Source organism: Mobula hypostoma, chromosome 20, assembly GCF_963921235.1.
Source record: "Mobula hypostoma chromosome 20, sMobHyp1.1, whole genome shotgun sequence".
NCBI lineage: Eukaryota > Metazoa > Chordata > Chondrichthyes > Myliobatiformes > Myliobatidae > Mobula > Mobula hypostoma.
In genome coordinates this window covers 44,861,050-44,881,233 of record NC_086116.1, presented here as the reverse complement: position 1 = coordinate 44,881,233, position 20,184 = coordinate 44,861,050, and the positions used below count along the sequence as shown (strand labels likewise).

The window sequence follows — 20,184 nt, the reverse complement described above, 5'->3', positions numbered from 1 at the left end:
TGACTGAGGTAATGAGAAGAGGGTATTTAGTGATGGCTACCGTTTTTTTGGAGGTATTACCTCTTGAAGATATTCTCAATGGTGGGGAGGGTTGTTACTGAAATGGAGTTGGGCGAGTTTACAACCTTTTACAGCCCCTTGCGTCTCTGCACATTGGAACATCTATACCAGGCTGTCATGCAACCAGTCAGCATGCTCTCCAAGGTATATCTCTAGAAGTCGGCCAGAATCTTTGGTGACATACCAAATCTCCTCAAAATCCCAATGAAGTAGAGCCACTTTGTGATTGCATCAATGTATTGGGCTCAGAATAGAGCCTCTGAGACGCTGGCACCCAGGAACTTGAAGCTGCTCACCGTTTTCACTGCTGACCCCTCGATGAGGGCTAATGTGTGTCCTCTGACCTAATCCGCCCTGAAGCACACAACCGATTTCTTGCTCTTGTTGACGTTGAGTGTGAACTTGTACTTATACGTTTGATTCTTCTCTCTCTGGAGTTAGAAACCCACGAACACTACCTTGTACTTCTTTTCACGTTGTGCTGTATATTTAGTTTATAATTTATAGTAATTTTATGTCTTTGCACTGCTGACGAAATATGGTCCTGGAGCAGTTAGTGTAACACTGTCACAGTGCCGGTGACCCGGGTGCAGTTCTGCTGAACTCTGCGAAGAGTTTGCACAATCTCCCCATGACGGCGTGGCCTTCCTCTGGGAACTCCGATTCCCTCCCACCGTCCAAAGACGTACGGGTTAGTAGGCTGACGGGTCTCATGGACGTAATCAGGTGGTGCAGGCTCATTGGGCCAGAAGGGCCTGTATTTCAAAATAAAATCAATAAAACACAAAATTCATAAGATAATAATAAAACTGTATGCGATTCTGCATCATGGGTTAAAAGACCCTTCACCAGGACCTCAAAGGAAGGGGTCAGAAGCCAGAATAAAAAGATAAGGAGGCGGGAGTACTAGCTGTCAGGTAGCTTCTGCCTTCTTCCTTTCCGTTTCCGATGAAGGGTCTCAGCCTGAAAGGTTGACTGTTCATTTCCCTCTGTAGTGACTGCCTGACCTGATGAGGACCTTGAGTGTTTTGAATAGGAGAGGTTTAGAGGTCTATGGGCCAAACACAGGTGGATGGGACCAGCTCTCTGGGTAACACAGTTGGCATAAACAAGTTGGGCCAAGGGCCTGTTTCCTGGCTGACTGAATCTATGACTCAATTATATAATGAATATTTATTGCAAATGAACATCAATTGTTGCACTCCATGGATGCAGCCTGGCCTGATTAAGTTCCTCCAGCATTTTGTGTGTGATACTTCTTGCATTAACTGTAATTCAAATTTGGACCCAGATTTTGACGTCCTCTGACATTGTGACAGGCAGCGTGATTCATGTTGTTCCGTGGTGATGTCAGCATGAAAGGGTTTTGACTGATATAATCATTGCAATTTTACAGAGCGCTGATCAGCAGTTGGTTCCAGAGAGATGGTAAAATAGCGGAAACAAAGGCGATCCTGCATATGCTGGAAATGTTGAGCAACACACACACACAATGCTGGAGGAACTCAGCAGGTCAGACAGTATTTATGGAGAGGAGTAAATCAGTCTTGACAAAGGGCCTTGGCCTGAAATGTCGACTGTTTATTCCTCTCCATAGATGCTGCCTGATGTTTTGAGTTCCTCCAGCATTTTGTGTGTGTTGTTAAAATAGCAATCTGATCTTTGGACTCAGATGATATTCTTAGATCTCTCGAAGTTAAGGATATGATCTGTGTTCCTGCGTTCAATTAGTCTCTTATAATTTACTTAAGGAGACCAGCCATCTGTTTAGCAACCAGATAATTTTTGTATAATTTGATTTCATCACATTTAGAAATTGAGTTCAAACCAGAACCCAAGCGTTTTGCTTACTTGATGTATCATTTTCCTTTAAAATAACCCAACCTCAAGTTTATTTTGTTAAAAGGTGAAGCCTGTGTAATTTCACGGTAGGAATTATCCGGTCAAGCTATTTGTATCTCTAAAGAGCAAAGTCAGGTCACCTTCTAATGCAGAGTTGCCACTAGGAACATAAATCTATTTTATTCCTTAACCAATGTTGATGAATGGGCTGGTATTTCCATTATATTTAGTGTACATGTGGATAACTAATTGAGACACATAAGACTGCAGATGCTGAATGGAGTCATAAAGTAGTAGATGAATAGATTGCTCAAAGTTCAAAGTAAGTTTATGATCAAAGGGCAGATGTCACCTATACTGCCCCGAGATTCATTTCCTTGCAGGCATTCACCGTTAATAGAAAGAAACACAATGGAATCAATGAAAAAAGAACCACACACAGAGACCGTGTTGGCACACTGTACTCACTTTATATACAGTGACCATCCAACTATGGGACATTTATTGCATGGCACCACCTTACTTTATACATGTTTAGATCAAGTTTATTGTCATGTCCATACACATAGGGGCGTATAAGTGCTATGACAATTAGCTTTTTGCAGCAGCGGTACAGCTCATTACAAACATGAGGGGTTTGTTCTCACTGCGTTCTGTGATGTGAAACGTGTTGCTTTGGAGTAGCTGTACAACGCAAGCGCCAAGGCCTCGAGATTGGAGGCCTGTTATCTGCGAGACTCGGAGTCCGGGGCCAAGGACTGGAGGCCTGGAGGTGGCCTACCCTAGGGTCGGAAGCCTGACTGTGTGTGAGTGAGTGGAAGGCTGGGAAAGGGGCTTGCTTTGCCGCTGTTGTTGCTGCTTGTGTTGCTCTGTTGAACATTGTGGGCACGCTCTGTTGGCACCGGAATGTGTGGCGACGTTTCAGGTGCCCCCAGGATATCACTGGGTGTGTTGGTTAATGCAAATGACACATTCGACTGTATGTCTTAATGCACATGTGTGGTGATGAATAAATCTGAATCTAAATATGAAAATAAGACAAAGCACAAAAAAAAAAGATAATGTTCATGGGGTCATGGACTGTTCAGAAAGCTGATAGCGGAGGGGAAGAAGTTGTTCCTAAAATGTTGTGTGTGCCTTTTCAGGCTCCTGTATCTCCTCCCTGATGGTAGTAATAAGAAGAGGGCAGAAGAGGTGGTGAGTGCCCTTAATGATGGATGCTGCCTTCCTGAGGCATCGCCTCTTGAAGATGTCCTCTATGATAGGGAAGGTTGTGCCCAGGATGGAGCTTGCTAAGTCAACAGCCCTCTGTATCCCCTTGTAGTCCTGTGCATTGGAGTCTTCATATCAGACAGTGATGCAACCAGTCAGAACGCTCTCTGATGCACATCTGATATAGTTCCAATGCAGGCAAGTGAGACTAACGTAGATGGGTACCATGGGCGAGTTGGGCCGAAGGGCCTTTCTGTGCTGTATTATTTGATGACTCTGTGACTTATCCCATTTATCCACATTAGGACCATGTCCCTAACTAAGGAGTCATGGTTTTGTGGGAAAGAAATACGAAAAACGTTGGCTCCTGGGAGAGCAAGTCTAAAAGCATTAACTCTCCATCCACGTGGAAAAGGATTGGAAGTTTATTGCTGAGGTCCAAGGGGTGCCATTCATGAAAGGTTATATCTGAACTAAATTTCCCTCAACATACACTGATGCCATTACATTAATTTTAGTTTATCTTGTTACGTAGGTTATGCATGATTTATGTTAAAGAAGGAGGCATCCATCACTAACAACCTGGCCATGCTGTCGTGTTACTGTCACTGGGGAGGAGGTGAGGGAGCCTGAAGACCCACACTGAGCAACCTACTCTGCCATTAGATCTCTGCTTCATTACTCGTCATTTGGAACTTGCCTACCTACCAATTTATTTAAAACTTATATTAATTTTTTATGCCTTACTCCGTACTGCTAACACAAAATGACAAGTTTCTTGACATGTGTCAGTGATAATCAACCTTATTCTGATTCGAAACCTTTCCTATCCGTGTACCTGTCCAGCTGCCTTTTAACCTTTGTAATTGTACCTGCAACACACATAGAGTGCTGGATGAGCTCAGCAGGTTAGGCAGCATCTATGGAGGGGAATAAACTTTTCAGGCCAAGAACCTTCATCTGGGCTGGAAAGGAAGTGGGGGGGGGAGCCAGAATAATGGGGGGGAGGGGAAAGAGTACAAGCTGGCAGGTGATAGGTGGGGCCAGGTGAGGGGAAGGGGGTACATGGGGGGGTGGTTGAAATAAGAAGCTGGGATATGATAGGTGGAAAAGGGAAAGGGATAAAGAAGAGGGAATTAGATAGGAGAGGAGAGCAGATCAGGAGAGAAAGGGAAAGAGGATGTGATGGGAGGTAAGGAGAAGAAAAGGAGTGAGGGGGTAACCAGAGTGAGGAATGCAACAAGAGAGTGGTGGGAAGGAAAACCAAAGGGGGGGAGAAATTACCAGATGTTAGAAAAATCAGTGTTCATGGCATCAGGTTGTTGCTCCTCAAACCCGAGTTTGGCCAGGTTTTGTTTCTTCCACAGATGCTGCCCGACCTGCTGAGTTTTTCCATCATTTTGTGTGTGCTACTCAAAAATTCAGCTTCTGCACAATCTCTTGTGTCTATAGTCGTTCCTGCCTCAATGACTTCTCTGGTAGCTTGTTCTATATATTGTCCACTCTCTATGTGGAGAAGTTGCTACTTGGGTGTCTTTTAAATTGTTCCTCTCTTGTCTTAGACCTATGCCCTTTAGGTTTTGATTCCCTTTCTCAGGGACAAAGACTGTGCGCTTTTGTTCTATCTGTGCCTCTTATGATTTTATGCACTTCTATAAGGCCTGAGTCTCCTAGTTCCAATGAATTAAGTCCTTATCAGCCTTTCTTCTCCCTATAATTCAGGCTATAAGACTATTAAAAAGTTCCCTAGTTCAATAAAATGGACTCTTGGACTCTTGACCTCACAATCTACCTCGTTATGATCTTGCATCTTAATGTCTACGTGTACTACACTTTCTCTGTGGCTGTTCCACTTTATTCTGCATTGTTATTGTTTTACCTCAAAGTCATCCGAATCAGAACCAGGTTTATTATCACTGAGATATGTCATGAAATTTGTTGTTTTGCAGCAGAGGTACAGAGCCATATAAATTACAAAAAAAAAATATTTTAAAAATTGCATTAAATAAGTAGTGCAAAACGAGAGTAAAAAATACCCTTTGTCCAGGACTGGAGAAAAAAAGACGAGGAGTAGGTTTAAACGGTGGTGGAGGGGAGAGAGAAACACGAGGTGATAGTAATCTACTCCTCATCTTTTTTTCTCCAGTCTTGCCGGAGGAGCTTGGCCTGAAACCTTGACTGCACTTTCTTCCATAGCTGCTGCCTGGCGTGCTGAGTTCCTCCAGCATCTTGTGTGTGTTGCTCTGATTTCCAGCAGCTGTAGATTTTCTCTTGCCTGTAAAAAAATTAGTGCTGTGGTGTTCATGGGTTGGTTCATTGTCCGCTTGGAAACCTGATGCCAGTGGGGAAGAAGCTGTTTCTAAAATGTTGTGTGTCTTCAGGCTCCAATACCACCTCCTTGATGGTAACAAGGAGGAGAGGGCATGTCCTGGGTGATGGAGGTTCCTTAGTGATGGATGCCTCCTTTTTGAGGTGTCATCTTTTGAAAGTGTCCTCGATGATCGGGAGGCTAGCGCCCATGATGGAGCTGGCAGAGTTTACAACACTCTGCAGTTTTTTTCTGATACTGAGCAGAAGCCCCTTCATACCAATGCACCGTGTATGATCTGACCTCTGCGAACTGGTATGTAAGGTAAGTTTTTCACTACATGTGACAATAATAAACCAATTCCAATACAACTCAGGCCCTCAGGTCCTGGCAACATTAATGTAGATTAGTACAAACATGGTGGGTCGAATGGCTCATTTCTGTGACTTTTAATTCTACGACTAATTTGAGACAAAGACTTCCTTATCATAGAGAGAGAGAGAGAGAGAGAGAGAGAGAGAGACCGAGACAGAGAGAGAGAGAGAGAGTGAGAGAGTGTGACGACTGAAAAGCAGTTCAGATCATATTCAGTGGTGGAGTGGACTCAGCCCAGCTCCTGCCTCAGTTGTTACAATCAGGCCTCCTGTGCACATCAACAGTGAAGGAATCATTAGGTCAAAACTACACAAAAAAATGAAAAGGGCTGCCTCTTGATCCAAAAAGTGGGTCATTACTTACTGGTCTGCAGATTGTAAGTAATCTACTTCATCTGTCGGGCAAAATAATTCACCTGGATAGTGATGCTGATTACAAGGCAGTGAAAATATGTTTGGCCTTTGGCTGCCAAGTAGACTCCATATGACTTCAATGTTGGAAAGCTTGAAGAACGTGTAAATTTGGTACACACACACACACACACACACACACACACACAGTATATATGCACATGCATGCACATACATCTTTGCTCTGTGCACAAGCATACATAGAGTGTCAGAGGGGTATGTGTGTGTGTATCCTTGCCTCTTCAGTCACCTTCCTGCACTACACCTGCCATTTTCAGTGGTCATGTGTCTGCATTCAGCTTTCTCCTTGCAGATGACCTCACAGACAATGTCTCACACCCAGCACCTTCCCCGGGAGATGCACCGTACTTACACATCCCGAAGAGCAATGTCCACACACAGGCCTGCCCTCAGCCACCAGTGTGAGCTGATTTAACGCCATGCACGCAATCTGACGCGCGTGCCTGGGCTGCTCTAACAGCGGAAATGAGTCTCAGGAGCACCCCAGTCCAACCCCATGGCTTCCTGCCAGGGTTTGCTGATCACCAGTCAGTGACCCTTCCCCTCACAGACCTCATCTCGCTGTCCATCAGTCACTCCCTCCCCTCTCCCCATTGCTGTGCCCAATTTGTGGGTGTTATTGACCATGACTAAGGTTACCCAGTCCAGGGTAACTGCGAGGACCACAGCTTGAATGAACTGCCTTCAGGTGATTAACAAGAACAGGTCATTAATGTAATTATGCATTCAGCATAAAGTTTGAGTTCATAAAATCTGCACTCATACCCCCTAGTGATTTTAACATTTGCTTGCTTGCCAATCGTTTTAATGGCATACTTAACCCTTGTGTGCATTGGGACAGAGCAGTCTGGCACATCTGCTATGGAAGGATTGGAAATTCCTAGAATTCCCGGGAACGGCATAAACCCAAACAAAGATAAGACAATGGTAGTCAAGTCTCTGTCAGACAGCATGTTTTTTTTATTTCTGAGCTTCAGACAAAGCTGTAGCCCAAGCTGTTACAATCCCTCCAGTGTTTTGCAATGCTGAAGGACTTTATCTGGGAAACCATGGTCTGTGGGTACAAGTACACGATGGATGCGTTTCAGGTGCCTATCAGCTTGGAATGGGAAAATCCCATCCTCTGCCACCAGATTCCTAAACCCATGAACACCACCTCAGTATTCCTCTTTCTCAATATTTATTTACTAATCCATTTTTAAAATATCAGCTGTATCTGTCACACGTACATCGAAACACACAGTGAAGTGCATTGCGTGCGTCAATGACCAGCGCAGTCGGAATGTGGGGTGCCGCGGTCGCCTAGCGGCTAGTGAGTTCGGTTCCAACGCTGTCTGTAAGGAGGCTGTACGTTCCTCCCCGTCAACAGGTGGGATTCCTTCAGGTGCTCCAGTTTCCTTCCCCACAGCCCAAAGACGTACCGGTCAGTAGGTTAATTGGTCATTGTGAGTTGTCCTGCGATTCGGCTGGGGTTGATAAGTGGGCTGCTGGGAGGTGCATTCACAGGCACTGGAGGGCCTGTCCTGTGCCGTATCTTTCAATAAATAGCGAACTGTGCTGGGCGCAGCTGGCAAGTGTCACCGTGCATGCCCACAACTTACCAACCCCAACCCGTACCCTTTGGAACACGCGGGGAAACTGGAACACCCGGAGGAAACTCATACAGTCACGAGGAGAACGTACAAACCCCTTACAGACAGCAGCGGGAATCGAAACCCGATCACTGCCGCTGTAAAGCGATGGTGCACTAACCGCTACACTACCATGCTGCCCCTGTTGATTCTAACTTGACCTGGTCTCGTGTAATCGTTTGAGGACAGGATCACTGAAGTTTCTCTTTGTCTAACTGAAAAGTGAATCGACCAAAACTCTGGAATTCCAGGCCACATTCCCATTGTTCGCCCCAAGGCAGCAGGCCAGGATTCCTAAGAGGCACTGTCCCATATCCCCGGCAGCTGAAGAACCCAGAGCATCTGATTATCGCCGTGTGCAAGGAGGGTGGTGATGTGTGAATCAGTTGTCAGTCCTCTCATTACTGACAACATGTGTGGTAAGAAAAAAATGAGTTAGTGACGGGGAACACAATGTTCTTGAGAAAAAACTTCCAATCCCACACCACAGCAGGACAGAAAAGGCAGGGCCATAAGGCAGAAATAGGCCATTCAGCCCATCGCATCTGCTCCGCCATTCCATCAACACTGATTTATTATCCCTCCCGACCCCACTCTCCCTGTAACCTTTGACATCCTTGCTGATCAGGAATCTAAAAACCTCCACTTTATATACCCAGTGGCTTGACCTCCACAGCCGACTGTGGCAGTGAAATCCACCACCATCCTCTGGCTAAAGAAATGAATTCTCATCTCTGATCTAAGGGTATGCCCTTATATTGCGGGGTTGTGCCCTCTGGTCCTAAACTGCGCCTAGCATATGCTCATAATGTGTTGGTCATTGACACAAAACAAAGGATTGAAGATTAGCTTTATCTGCCACATGTACATTGGAACGTCACTGTATGTTTCAATGTTTCTTATTTCACTGTATATTTCGATGTTTCGAAGTACATGTGACAAATAAAGATAATCTTTCTTTCTTTCTAATCAACCTCCTCATAGCTCTGAAAAAAATGCTCTCTTTCACATACCGGTCCAATTGCTTTTTGAAGACTCTCAATCAGTTTGTACCACCAAAGGTGTGAGCTTTTGATCAGGTATGTACAGCAGCCTCTCCTCCGCTGACCGTCTGCATTTACCACGGCCTCGAGAGAGCGACCAACATGATCAAGGACAGCTCCAACTCAGTCATCCTCTCCTCTCCTCCTTCCCACTGGGCAGAAGATACAAAAACCTGAAAGCAAGTACCACTCAAGGATAACTTCTATCCCTCTCTTAGCAGACTTTTGAATGGGCCACTCGTACAATATGTCCTAGTGTTCAAGCTTAGTATAAGCTGCTTCATCACTTGCCCTACCAGAAGCTGACTGGCCCAGCCACAGAATCGCTCATCTGTATAAGATGATGAGAGGCATTGATCGTGTGGATTGTCAGAGGTTTTTCCCCAGGGCTGAAATGGTTGCCACAAGAGGACACAGGTTTAAGGTGCTGGGGAGTAGGTACAGAGGAGATGTCAGGGGTAAGTTTTTACTCAGAGAGTGGTGAGTGCGTGGAATGGGCTGCCGGCAATGGTGGTGGAGGCGGATATGATAGGGTCTTTTAAGAGACTTTTGGATAGGTACATGGAGCTTAGTAAAGTAAAGGGCTATGGGTAACCCTAGTAATTTCCAAGGGAGGGACATGTTTGGCACAACTTTGTGGGCCGAAGGGCCTGTGTTGTGCTGTAGGTTTTCTATGTTTCTATGTTCAGAAATCTGCTCAGGATCACAGAGGTTTTTTTCTAAAACTTGCAAAATTGAGTTCTGGTTTGCAGTGGTGAAGGAAATTGGTGCAATCTACAATGCTGTTGACACAGAGGAGTGTGTATACCCCTGCCTGGCCTTAGATAATAAACGGAAGATCAGCTTGTACCTGACTCAGTCTGGGCTGCTGTGGGTGGTACAGGAAGGTTATAATGGACTGAAACGGGGAGACGGAAGACGTTCTGGGTAGACAGAGACTGCTCGCTGAGGGCAGCAACACACGGCCAGGATAAAGCGTATCAAGCACTTTGGGTGATTCCTGCAGGAACAAAACGGAGAAGAACAAGAGTAACACACAGAAAATGTTGGAGGAACTCAGCGGGACAGGCATCATCTATGGAGGGGAATAAACAGTCGACATTTTTGGCCCTCATCAGAACCAGGAAGGAAGGGGGCAGAAGCCAGATAATAAAGTGGGGGAGGGGAATGGGCGCAAGCTGAAGAATCGGAGAGCAGCAGAGGTCATAGGGGAGGGGGCAGTCTCGTTGAACTCCTGGTGTTTGAAATAAATACAAAAATCATTTTAATAGCATTGATTTGGCCAATCAATGATAGAGACAATGGGGACCACTTAGTAATCAGATGTTTAACCTGATAATTAATAGTAAAAGGTTGAAGTTGAATAGATCCTTATGTGTCTTAGTAATTTTAACTCCTAGATAAGTAAAATAGTCAGTAGTCACTCTAAATGGAGAATTTCTATAAGTGGGAACCTGCATATTTAATGGAAAAAGTTCACTCTTACCTAGATTCAGTTTATAACCAGAAAAGCTACTAAACTGAGCAAGCAAAGTTAATACCGCCGGAATAGATTTTCCTGGGTTAGAAATATATAATAGTAGATCATCTGCATATAGTGATAATTTATGTGTCTCATTTCCATGGGTAATGCCAAATATATTAGGGAAGTCACGAATAGCAATAGCTGGCGGTTCCAAAGCAATATCAAATAGTAGTGGACTAAGAGGACAGCCCTGCCTAGCACCATGGGATAGATGAAAAAGAGGGGATCTATGATTGTTAGTAAATACCGAAGCCAAAGGGGTGAGATATATCAGTCTAATCCAAGATATAAATATCGAACCAAAACTAAATTTCTCAAGGGTGTTAAATAAATATGTCCATTCAACTCTGTCAAAAGCTTTCTCAGCGTCCAATGAAATAACACGTTCTGGAATTTTGGGTGAAGGCGTATAAACAATATTCATTAATCTCCTAATATTAAAAGAAGAGTAATGATTTTTAATAAATCCAGTCTGATCAGCAGAAATAATTTGAGGTAATACATTCTCCAATCTCATTGCCAATATTTTAGAAAAAATCTGAGAATCCACATTCAGCAAAGATATAGGACTATAAGATGCACATTCAGAAGGATCCTTATCTTTTTTAAGAATTAGGGAAATAGAAGCTCAATAAAAAGATTTACCTGTAGATACTGCATCCCCAAAAACACTACATAGCCAAGGGGTCAGTGCAGTAGAGAAAAATTTTAAAAATTCTACTGTATATCTGCTTTACCTGAGTTCATCGAAAAAATAGCGTTCTTTATTTCCTCTACTGTACTAGGTACATCTAGTTTTGAACGTTCATTAGATGATAATTTTGGAATATTCAATTTCTTAAAAAATTTGTGTATTATAGTAGAGTCATCAGGAAATTCTGATTGACATAAGGAGGTATAAAATTCTTGAAAGCATTTATTAATCTCGTCATGGTCAACTGCCAAAGTGCCATCTTGTTTACGAATCTTAAGAATCTGTCATTTAACTGAGGCCGATTTCAATTGATTAGCCAATAGTTTCCCAGTTTTATCACCATGTATATAGAATTGACTCTTAGTTTTGATTAATTGACTTTCAATCAAAAATGATAATAAGAGATTATGTTCCATTTGAAGTTCAACTCTCTGTTTTTAAAATTCCTGATTAGGGACTATAGAATATTTCTTGTCAACTTCTTTAATCTTGTCAACCAGTTTAAGTATTTCATTATTAGTTCGCTTTTTTAATCCAGCAGTATATGAAATAATCTGTCCACGAATATATGCTCTAAAGGTATCCCATAATGTCCCACTGGAAATATCCTCTGTAGAATTCATTGTAAAGAAAAAATTAATCTGTTCCTCAATAAACCTAACAAAATCCGAGTCTTGAAGCAAAGTGGTATTAAATCGCCATTGTCTAGAATTTTTGATACTATTGATTCTAAAATTTCCTCTTATATATGGCAAAATAAAAATCCCAGATTAAGTAAAAAATACTTACGGAAATCCAAGAAAGAGGGTGGTTTGGCATTGCCTAACCTAAGATTTTATTATTGGGCAATTAATATTCAATATTTAATATTTTGGACATAAGATTGGAATATAACTCCAAGCCCATAATGGGTAAACCTTGAAGGCCACTCTATACAAGGGTTTTCTTTAGCTTCCATTTTAGAAACTTCACTTCCTTTTGTACTATCTAAATTGAATAAACAAATGTTTAACCCTATAGTTAAACATGCATTGCGTATATGGTTTCAATTTCGTAAATTTTTTGGCCTGAATGAAGTTATGTTATCAAGTCCTATTATATCTAATTTCTTTTTTCAACCCTCGGTTATGGACCAAGTCTTTTTGATATGGAAAATGAAAGGTATAATATGTTTTCGTGACTTATTTCTGGATAACTGTTTTATGTCTTTTGAGCAGTTATCTAAGAAATTTGATTGCCTAGATCCCATTTTTTTAAATACTTACAACTAAGAAATTTTAAAAATACTACGTTGCCTACTTTCCGACTTCAAATCCTACTGATATTATTGATAAAATTTTAGGTTTAAATCCTTTTCAGAAGGGATTAATAGCAATTATCTATGATATAATTATGAAATTACAGCCAGGTATATCTGATAAAATTAAAAATGAATGGGAAAGGGAATTTCAACTTTGTCTACCTATAGAGAAATGGGATAAAATTTTTCAATTAGTTAGTACTTCTTCTATATGTGCTAAACATACATTAATACAATTTAAAGTAATACATAGAGCCCATATGTCCAAAGATAAATTAGCCTGTTTCTATTCCCATATAAACCCTACTTGTGATAGATGTCACTCTGAGGTGGTTTCTTTAACCCATATGTTTTGGTCCTGTCCTCTTTTGGAAAAATATTGGAAAGATATTTTTGATATTATTCAACAGTTCTATGTTTTGATTTAAAACCCCATCCTATTACAGTAATTTTTGGATTGCCAATGGTAAAACATAGATCTTTGTCTTCTTCAGCCTTTTGGATGATAGCATTTGTTACTTTAATGGCTAGAAGGTCTATTTTGTTGAACTGGAAGGAAACCAATCCTCCTACTACATTCCAATGGTTTTCTCAAACTATATTAAGTTTAAATTCAGAAAAAATTAGAAGTGATATTTTTGATCCTTCGGTTAAATTTGAAGAAACTTTGGAAACTTTTTATGCAACATTTTCATATGATGTAATTTGACCTTTCCAAATCTTTTTTAACTTAAATTATATGAATAGAGGAGCGGAGTTGACGACATTACTGAACGTGTCTGATTCAAGATATTGGTCTGGCCCTGTTTTTTTCTGTTTCTTTTTGGGTTTTTTTTTTCTTTTTCTTTTGGGGGTTTTTCTTTGTTTATATAGTATATATAATTTTTCTTTTTATTTCTTTTTTTTCTTTATGACTAATTTCATTATGAGTTTGGAAGTCTATTATACCTATATTACTTAAAATCCTTTTTGTATATGCTTATTAAGATTATTCCAATCTCTTTGTATCAACTTTGTTATTGCGTTTATAATTTTGAAAATTAATCAAAAGATTTGAAAAGAACGCCTGTTGAAGAGAAGATTTAAACTTCTTCATGGTAGATAAAGCTCGAAGAGACTTTGCAGTGGAGCAGCTAGCCATCTACCTCAAATCTATTAAAAGAATCTGCTTCCACTGTCCTCTGCGTACGTCAGAGCCAAAGATGAAATGAAGAAAGAAATTCTCCTCATCTCTGCCTTATTTTTAATCAATAACCCTTAATTTGAGATTCTCCCACAAGAGAAAGAACCCTCCAGATATCTTCCTCCTCAAGACCTCCCAGAGCCTTTCATGCTTCGATCCTCTATGATACCAGAAGGTTAAATGTAAATATCTGTTTACCTACCCCAATATCTTAACCATTCAATTCACTTCTGATATTCCCCATCCCATCCCACCAGCCACAGACAAATTCCCACCCGCCCACCCAAGCATTCCAAGGAGAATTTTGTCATTTCTACACATTAGGCTTGCAATTCAATCAGTTGATAGATTTTTAACATTGGAGCAGCATGAACAATGAATTGGCTTAAAGACAGAAACCAGAGATGTTAAATGATTGCGCTTCTTCCCCAGACCAGACAAAAGTGGTCAGAGCATTCCTAAACTTCAGGGACCACCATTGCTTCCTTTGATAAGTCAGTGACTCCGACTTGGTGAGGCTATCAGGTGTAGTTGGGTGGCAGCAGAGTTAGGTGGGGAGGTGGGCAGAGTGGAATGGTAGGGTGTGCGAGGGAGAATAAGTTACAGGGCCATACGATGGAGGTTGGAACTAATGGGCAAGTGAGCATACATCCAATGGGCTGAATGGGCACCCTCAATATCATGAGGAAAATTGACAATCCGGTACTTCGTTATTGTTGAATTAGCAGATTATATATAACCAGTTTATCAATTCTCAATTACCAGTAGACTCAAGGACAGCTTCTACCCCACTGATATATGACTCTTAAATGGATCTCTTGCACAATAAAGCCAAACCCTTGATCTCTCAATCTACCTCATCACGGTCCTTGCATTTCATTTGTTTATCACTTTCTTTGTAAATATAACAGTTAAATCCAAGCAAATTAAAATTTCTTACTTGAAATGTTTTGTGGTTAATGTTCATGGTGTACAGCTCAAGTGTTAACGGGTGAACCAAATTAAATCATAACTTCCCCAAGTGGGATTATGAATAAACATCAAATGTGTTGGAAAACCACAAGGCAACCACCCTCTTGGTGACTCACCGGAAAGAGGAGAATATTCCATTTTATAATAATCATGTGTTAGCTCTGTTGAAGGAGTATATTATGGCCTAATACATTAAAGATGTGCATTTGTTGTTGAGTTATAATTTACAATGCTATTAATTTTGCTCACAAATCAAAACCTTAAAAATACTTGAAGTGCAAGATATTCATAACATTTCCTTTGCTCTGACTCATTCTGGCAGCCTCTATCTTGCTTCAGAATAATGGAATGAATTTGTAGACTAGAAATAAAAATTAACCATAGAACAGTTCGGCACTGTATAGGCCTATTGACCCACAGTCTGTGCCAAAATTTTAACTCATTCTAAAATCAATCTAACCCTTCCCTCCTACAGAGCCCTCTGTTTCTCTATTATCCATGTGTCTATCTAACAGTTTCTTAAATGCTCCACTGTTTCTGCCTCTACCTCCACCCCTGGCAGGGCGTTCCACACACCCTCCGCTCTCCATCATAAACCAGGTGTACATTCAGGAATGGATGGCATACAAAAGAAAGCTTTTCACTGTGCCCCTGTAAATGTGACAATAGTAAACCAATTGATTTGCCCTTCCTACAGATCATTTCTGCAACTTCAGTACGTTTGAGGTAGCAAAAGGGATAAGTGATAACAGAATGGAGTGTTACAGTTACAGCGAAAGGGCAGTGCAGGCAGACAATAAGGTGCAAGCATAACGAGGTAGATTGTGAGGTCAAGAGTCCATCTTATCAGCTCAGGGGACTGTTACATATTGCAGAGTGCAAGATCGACAATGGAGTGGTATGATTAAACGTCATTTTTACTGAGACATGTGAGTAATGGTACACGCCGGACAGCTCACAACGCAGGAGCGATGAATCAGGCTCGCTGAGACAAAAAGACACGCGCACTCGAAAACCTCACGCATGTAGGAAGCTCGGTCAGTTCACTGCGCCAGCGGTAGGCCGCAACTGCATTTGTCACATTCTCACAATCGATCTGATACGAGGGCAGGCACCACTTACATGAACAGGAGCTGCACATCGTACCAAATATACACACATACAGTAAAAATTAGAATCGATTGAGGCAGTGAAAAGCTTGTTTTATGCACTGCTCGTACAGATCAAATCATCACACAGTGCATCGAGGTGATCAAGGCAAAATAATAACCGAATGCAGAATACAATGTAACAGCTACAGAGAAAGTGCAGTGCAGGTAGAGAATAAGCTGCGATTATAACGAGGTAGATTATGAGGTCAAGAGCCCATGAGCAAGTTCAAGTTTGTTGTAATTCAACCATACCATCAAACTAGACAAGGTGCACAACACAGCACATATAACTCACACACATAACACATGAAGTAATATTACTATAGGTAAATTAACAACTAATAAGGTGCATATATGATACAAGTTAAAAAGTAAAGAGTAAAAGGCTACTGGCGTTTCATACTGTTTGTGATGAGACCTGGGTGGTGGCAGGGAGTTCAGTTGTCTGACAGCCTGGGGGAAGAGGCCATTTTCCATCCTAACAGTTCTTCTGCTGGTGCAGTGGTATCTCCTGTGCAATGGTAGGGGGACAAGATGATGTTGGGTGGATGGGAGGGATCACTGACAACGCTAAGGGGCCCTGCATTGTCTTTGCACTGTAGTTCCGCATCATATGAGTCAGTGATGATAAACCTGATTCTGTTTCTGCCCTGAAATCATTGAGAGAGGACAGACATTTACATTTGCTTTTCTTCCAGCTCATGTGCTCCACGGTGCAGAGGGCTCTCTTCGAGGAGGAAGACAGAGTGAAGAAGCTGATCAACAGGGTGGCCATGCTCGAGACTCGGAACAAGCAGCTGAAAGACAAGGTCAAGAGAGTGAAACGCGCCCTGCGGCAGGTGAAGAAGAAAAGCCGGCGCATGGACCAGCTGAACAAAAAACTGTTGGAGAAATCCTCAAACAGCGGCAGCCAGCACCCTCATTATGCCAAACCAGGCTCCAACATGGCAATTCTGAAAGGTTAACACACAGGAAGTGCGAAATGCCTCTGAAAGAATCAAAGTTTTTCTTTTTTCGTTCATCTTGTGATTTCCACCGAGCTAACACAGGAAGTGCTGGGCATTCCAGTTAGCAGAGTCACTACCCTTCAGTGAAGCCCACTAGACCACTGGGTCCCTCTCCCCACCCATTTATGAATAGTTTTATAGTCTCATTGCTTTAAGGAGAGGGAAGATGAAAAATCTTACTGCGCACATTATTAATCGTTACATAGAACTTAGAGCATTGAACATTACAGCATAGTACAGGCCATTTGGCCCATGGCGTTGTGCCAGTCTTTTAACACATTTCCAGATCAATCTAACCCTTCCCTCCCACATAGCCCTCCATTTTTCTCTCATCATGTGCCTATCTATCAGTCTCTTAAATGTCCTTATGTATTTGACTTTACCACCAGCCCTGGCAGCACATCCTTGCACTTGCCATTTTCTGTGTAACAAAATCTGACATCCCATCTATACATCCCCTTCCAATCACCTTAAAGTTACACTCCCTTGTATTAGCCATTCCACCATGGGGAAAAAGTTGCTGGCTGAACATTCTATCAATGCCTATCTTCATCTTATGCACCTCTATCAAGTCACCTCTCATCCTCCTACGCTCCAAGGAGAAAAGCCCTAGTTGATTCAACCTATTGTCATAAGATATGCTCTGAAATCCAGACAGCATCCTGGTGAATCTTCTCTGCACTCTCTCTAAAGCTTCCACATCTTCCTATAATGAGGGGACCAGAACTGAACACGATACGCCAGGTGTATTCTAAGCTACAACATTACCTTACAGCTCTTGAACTCAATCCACTGACTAATGAAGATCAACACACCATACACCTTCCTAACCAACCTATCAACTTGAGTGGCAACTACTCCAAGATCAATCTAACCTTTCCCTCCCCAATAGCCCTCCATTTTTCTTTCATCCGTGTGGCATTAAGCATTCCTTGCTTTAGGAGCAGTGTTTCCTTTTGAGTTGTCTATGTCACTATAGTTAGCAGAAGGATTGCTGGTACAAATGTCCTGACAATATCTATAGTCTTCAGTGCTCTCCTTTGTGGAATCTTTGTGTGGACAATTGGATGACCGGTGTTCTGCAGGAAGTGTGACATTTGTCCAGTTGAAAATTCTTGTAAACCTCTGCAACACATTTACAACAAATGTAACTTCTGAAAACACTTTGTATCTGAGAAATTACCTTGCACCGTGTCACCAAGTAAACCATTTGGAAATCACATTCTGCACTTGTTTCCTCAGCCGTTGTCTATATATTTCAATAAAAATGTATACTTTGCTAATTATTCCGTTTCTGATGATGAGTTACAAAGTTTATTGTCCCAGTTTTGTAGAACAGGAACAGAATCTCTGGCCCACAATATCTGCGCTGAACATGACGCTAAATTAAACTAAATCCTTTCTGCCTACTCATGATGCTCATCCCTCCACTCCCCACATGTTTATGTGTCTGTCTAACAGTCTCTAAAATACCACTACTCTGTCTGCACCACTCAGAATGCTGGAGGAACTTGGCAGGTCAGGCAGCATCTATGGAGGGGAATAAACAGTCGACGTTTCTGGCTGAGACCATCAGGACCGGAAAGAAAGGAAGTTCATTGACCAAATAACAGGAACCACGCTCTTAGACAGTATGTTCCAGATTCCAATCACTTCCTCAAATCCCCTCTAAACTTCTGGGCAATTTCTTTAAACCTTTGCCTCTTGGATTCAGACACTCTGCAATGGGGAAACATTTCTTACCGTCTATCTCACTCAGATGGGAAACAAAAGAAATCAAGTTCAAGTTTTTTGTCATTATTGTCATTTCATGAACGGAAAAAGTGAAAGGGATGGTGAAATGCTCTTCAATGTGCTTACCTGCTTGAAACTTCGTACCTTGTTTAATTTGTGTCCATGGATTTCCTCCAGTTGGCTCCTGACAAAGTATTACATGCATTAGGACTAATGTATCTCCCCTTTCACAGGAGACAAGCCACTGGGATCGTTTGCTCTGCATATTGTATTTTAGGGTTGGAACCACTACTGGAGGTCAAAGTTCAAAGTATTGAACATAAGAAGCACTCACAAGAGAAGTGTAAATGAAACATAAATTATATACAATTTTTACAAGAAAAAAATTAGAACAAAAATTTAAAATAAATATCTTTGAGTGCTCTGGCACCTCCATCAAAGTTAGAACAGTACAGCACAGTACAGGACTTTTGGCCCATGATGTTCTGCTGACTTTCTAAACTACTCTTAAGATCAATCTAACCCTTCCCTCCCATATATCCCTCCATTTTTCATTCATCCAAGTGCCTGTCTTAGAGTTTATTAAATATCCCGAATGTATCAAACTCCACCAGCACCACCCCGGCAGTGCATTCCACACTCTCTGTGTATAAAAGCCTACCTCTGACATCCCCCTGTACTTCCTCCAATCACCTCAAGATTTTGCTCTCTCGTATTATCCATTGTCACCCTGGGAAAATGTCTCTGGCTATCCACTCAATCTACGCCTCTTATCATCTTGTACAAATTTGATCAAACTGTTCAGACTATTTGCTTTGACAGCTGTGAAACTTTGCCATTCTGTTGTGTGGTCTAACTGCATGCCTGGAGTCCCACAGCCTGTGCACTAGGATGCTGTGAGCATCAAAGGGTTGGTGTTGTGATACCTTCCCGGCAACGGCTCTGTCGGAGTCGGACCTCACTCAGAGTTCAACTGAGACTGACCCATTTCCTGATTTCATGTCCGAGCCATCCTTGCCTTTGCTCTTGGTTTTCTAACTTAGTGTGGGATGAGGTGGTTATTTATAGAACTGCTGAATTCAAAGTAAAATAAAAATTAAATTTGCGTTTATTGTCATCTGCATAAGTCCATGTATGGACAGGCGCAATGAAAAACGTACTTGCAGCAGCATCACAAAAGCAGCATTTAAGGTGATAGGGGGAAAAGTTCAAGGGAGATGTGAGGGGCAGGTTTTTATTTACACTGAGAGTGTTGGATACCTGGGATGTGCTGCTTGGGGTGGTGGTGGAGGCAGATACATTAGGGACTTTTAAGAGACTTGTAGACAGGCATTTGAATGTAAATAAAATGGAGGGTTCTCGATCTTGTGAAGGTAGAAGGGATTTGTTTAGTTATCCATTTGATCACCAATTTACAAACAAGAGAAACTCTGCAGATGCTGGAAATCAAAGCAACACACACAAAATGCTGGAGGCACTCAGCAGGCCAGGCAGCATCTATGGAAAAGTGTAAACAGTCAACGTTTTGGGCTGAGACCCTCAGGACCTGATGAAGGGTCTCGGCCCTAAACTTTGACTGTTTACTCTTTCCATAGATGCTGACTGACATGCTGAGCTCCTCCAGCATTTTGTGTGTGTTAATTACTAAGTTAATTGGTTTGGCACAACATTGTGGGCTGAAGGGCCTGTTTCTGTGCTGTACTGTTCTATGTTCTG

General features: G+C 41.9%; 1 protein-coding gene across 1 annotated transcript in view; it reads left to right on the top strand.

Annotated features, from left to right (window-relative positions):
* The window catches only part of ccdc3a (coiled-coil domain containing 3a), a 75,539-nt gene extending 55,408 nt beyond the window's left edge, over positions 1-20,131 (top strand). The window contains exon 3 of the mRNA XM_063072779.1: positions 16,426-20,131. Within this exon, the coding sequence (XP_062928849.1) occupies positions 16,426-16,692 (267 nt within the window). The 3' untranslated portion in view covers positions 16,693-20,131. The remainder of the gene's footprint in view (positions 1-16,425) is intronic.
* Positions 20,132-20,184: the final 53 nt, after the last annotated feature.